The sequence below is a fragment of the Lithobates pipiens genome, unplaced genomic scaffold, assembly GCF_037356315.1.
Source record: "Lithobates pipiens isolate NorthernLeopardFrog02 unplaced genomic scaffold, aLitPip1_a1.2 Scaffold_35, whole genome shotgun sequence".
Classification (NCBI taxonomy): domain Eukaryota; kingdom Metazoa; phylum Chordata; class Amphibia; order Anura; family Ranidae; genus Lithobates; species Lithobates pipiens.
In genome coordinates this window covers 27,008,689-27,012,242 of record NW_027507811.1, presented here as the reverse complement: position 1 = coordinate 27,012,242, position 3,554 = coordinate 27,008,689, and the positions used below count along the sequence as shown (strand labels likewise).

Sequence of the window (3,554 nt, the reverse complement as noted above, 5' to 3'; positions counted from 1 at the left end):
CTGCAGCATCACTTCCGGGTTATGCGGTCCACAGCCACACCGCTCTGCGTTCCAACTGACCTGCGCCCTGTGCGTTCCACCATAGCGCATCCGGGTTTGTGCGGTCCACCGCCTCACTTCCGGGTCTATGCGTTCCAGATATGGATTTGTTTTTTGATGTTGTCTTTTTCTGTCATTTCACACATTGAGAGAAATAATAATAATCATTGTCATCATAGTTAGTATTTATTTTTCCCAGAAATGGTTATTATTTAAAATAATGAAAATAATATTAACACAAGAATATTGATAAAGACAACAATATTAATAGAATCATAATTATAATAATGATAATATTAATTTGTGTTAACCAGAAAATTTTATTTTTAGAATGAATAAAGATTATTATTGTTATTATCAATAATAATAATAGTATGTTTATTATTACATGCTTTTTATAGTATATTAATATTATATATGGAATAGATAAAATAATATTAATAACAATAAAATTATTCACAGTCGTAATAGTAATAACATTTTGTACTTATTTCTATTAACGGGAAATTGTTATTAGAATTGATAAAGCAATATCAACAACATTTCAATTGACCAGAAATGATTATACAGTAAGTAGAATGAATAATAATAATAATAAAAAAAAAATCATCATTTTTATTATGAATGGTTTTTAACCAGAAATCGTTATTTCAAATAATAAGAATAGTATTAGGAAGTATTTTTATATGTTTTATTAATAATAAATTGTAATTGTTAGAATAATTAAAAATAAAGATATTATTTGTTTATTTATGTATATTAACCGGAAATAGTTAATTATTAATATAATTGATAAGACAGTAATCATAATTATTATTATTATACAGGATTTATATACTGGGAAAAATTTACGCCACACTTTACAATAATAATTATTATTGTTATTTTTATTACTATTATTATAGTATTTTGTTATTTATAATATTATTAGAAATGATAAAAACAGTAATAATAATTAGTATATATTTATAGTACCTGGAAATTATCAGAAATGATAAAGCAATAACAACAAAAATAGTTGGCTTTATTGATATATGTTAACCAGAAATGGTTATAATTAAATTTAATTGAAAATATTAATTAATACAGTTTATTTATATTGACCAGAAAACGTTATTTTAAATAATATTAATAATAAGAAGAAGAATAACAACAACTATTATTATTATTTCTACTACTACTAATAATAATAATAATAATAATAATATTATTTCTATTTTAGTATTATTTATAGATTATATTACCAGAAATTGTAATAATTAGAATGAATTAAAAATACAATCGATATTATTATTACTAATATTTATATATTTTTATTAATCGGAAATGGAAATTAAAAATACAATTATTATTAATACTATTAGTAGTATGATTATATATATATATATATATATATATATATATATATATATATATACACACATACCAGAAATAGTAATAATTAGAATGAATTAAAGGAAAACTATTATTATTATTTTAATAATAGTATGTATATAGTTATATTAAACAGGAATGTTAATAATTAGAATGAATTAAATATACGATTTTTTATTTATTTTTGTCCATTAACTTTTTTTTTATTATTATTCACTTGCGCGTTAGAGGTCAAACTGTCTCTCTTAACGTGTCCCTAAAAGACCGTTCTTTGCTGCGCTTTCCTGACAGCTCTGGTCTCCAAAAAAATGGCTGCCGCCCTTTACTCCAATGGAGCGTAACTGCAGACACTTTATTCAGCACATACCAACATACTGTGCAGGGGACCAGAAGCACTGCATTTCCCATGATGCTCTCCTGCCAGCGGACTAGGGCAGTTGATGTCATCAGGGAGCCGAGCTGGGAGCTACAAAGAGGTGCAGAAGGTGGAGAGAGGTGAGGGGTGTGTGGGGGGGATTGCAGCCATCGTGTGTCTGCTTCCACTGGATTGGGAGAAGTTCATCACTCCTGGGGGCCTCACAGAACCTCCATATATGAAGTGACTTCCCATAGAGGTCCCCTGTACTCAGGACCCTCCATGAGATGGAAGCAGCTGAAGTACAAAGTCCTTTTCTATAGAGATTGGTGTGCTGTGCACTCCAAAATGCCTTCCCCCAATGCACTCCAAAATGTCTTCCCCTCAGTGCGCTCCAAAATGCCTTCTCCCGGGGCGCTCTGAAATGCCTTCTCTTGGGGCGCTCCTAAATGCCTTCCCCCGGGGCGCTCCGAAATGTCTTCCCCTCAGTGCGCTCCAAAATGCCTTCCCCCCGGGGCGCTCCGAAATGCCTTCCCCCCCGGGGCGCTCCGAAATGCCTTCCCCCCCGGGGCGCTCCGAAATGCCTTCCCCCGGTGCGCTCCAAAATACCTTCCCCTGGTGCGCTCCAAAATACCTTCCCCCAGTGCCCTCCAAAATATCTTCCCCCTAATGTGCTCCAAAATAGCTTTGCCCCGGTGTGCTCCAAAATATCCCCCCCCCCCCCGTGAGCTCCGAAATATCTTCCCCCCCCCCCCCCAGTGAGCTCCGAAATATCTCCCCCCCCCAGTGAGCTCCGAAATATCTCCCCCCCCCCCAGTGAGCTCCGAAATATCTCCCCCCCCCTCAGTGAGCTCCGAAATATCTCCCCCCCCCCAGTGAGCTCCGAAATATCTTCCCCCCCCTCAGTGAGCTCCGAAATATCTTCCCCCCCAGTGAGCTCCGAAATATCTTCCCCCCCCCAGTGAGCTCCGAAATATCTTCCCCCCCAGTGAGCTCCGAAATATCTTCCCCCCCCAGTGAGCTCCGAAATACCTTCCCCACAGTGCGCTGTGTTCTGCAGCTCGGGGTGTGCTGAGCTCCGGGGAATTCAGGGACGTCATCTATCATTTGCGGTGTGATAGGAGGTGATGAACGCAGCGGATTGATAACCTATAGAATGGTGATTATATATTTACAGGAGCCGCCCCCCAATACCTCTCCATACAGGGACAGATGGAGAACGGCCACCTGACCGAGCAAATACTGAGCCTCACCCTGGAGATCATCTACCTGCTGACCGGAGAGGTGAGGAGGATTCTGGGAGGTCACATGACATCACTCTTATCTCTATTAATAAAACACAGACCTGACCGGAGAGGTGAGGGGGATTCTGGGAGGTCACATGACATCACTCTTATCTCTATTAATAAAACACAGACCTGACCGGGGAGGTGAGGAGGATTCTGGGAGATCACATGACATCGCTCTTATCTCTATTAATAAAACACAGACCTGACCGGAGAGGTGAGGAGGATTCTGGGAGGTCACATGACATCGCTCTTATCTCTATTAATAAAACACAGACCTGACCGGAGAGGTGAGGAGGATTCTGGGAGGTCACATGACATCACTCTTATCTCTATTAATAAAACACAGAGCTGACCGGAGAGGTGAGGAGGATTCTGGGAGGTCACATGACATCACTCTGGTTTGAGGAATGCATTGGATCGCTCCAATTGTGGTATGATCCAAAGATGTTAAGCGCACAGGAAATTCTGGAATCTGATCGACCCCCCCATGTCTCAGT

The 3,554-nt window shown here is 38.3% G+C and overlaps 1 protein-coding gene across 1 annotated transcript in view; it reads left to right on the top strand.

The window, feature by feature from the left end:
* The first annotated feature begins 1,760 nt into the window (after positions 1-1,760).
* Positions 1,761-3,554, top strand: part of LOC143956208 (oocyte zinc finger protein XlCOF8.4-like) — a 216,423-nt gene continuing 214,629 nt past the window's right edge. Inside the window, exons 1-2 of the mRNA XM_077466373.1 lie at positions 1,761-1,908; positions 2,946-3,052. Coding sequence (XP_077322499.1) covers positions 1,854-1,908; positions 2,946-3,052 — 162 coding nt within the window. The 5' untranslated portion in view covers positions 1,761-1,853. The remainder of the gene's footprint in view (positions 1,909-2,945; positions 3,053-3,554) is intronic.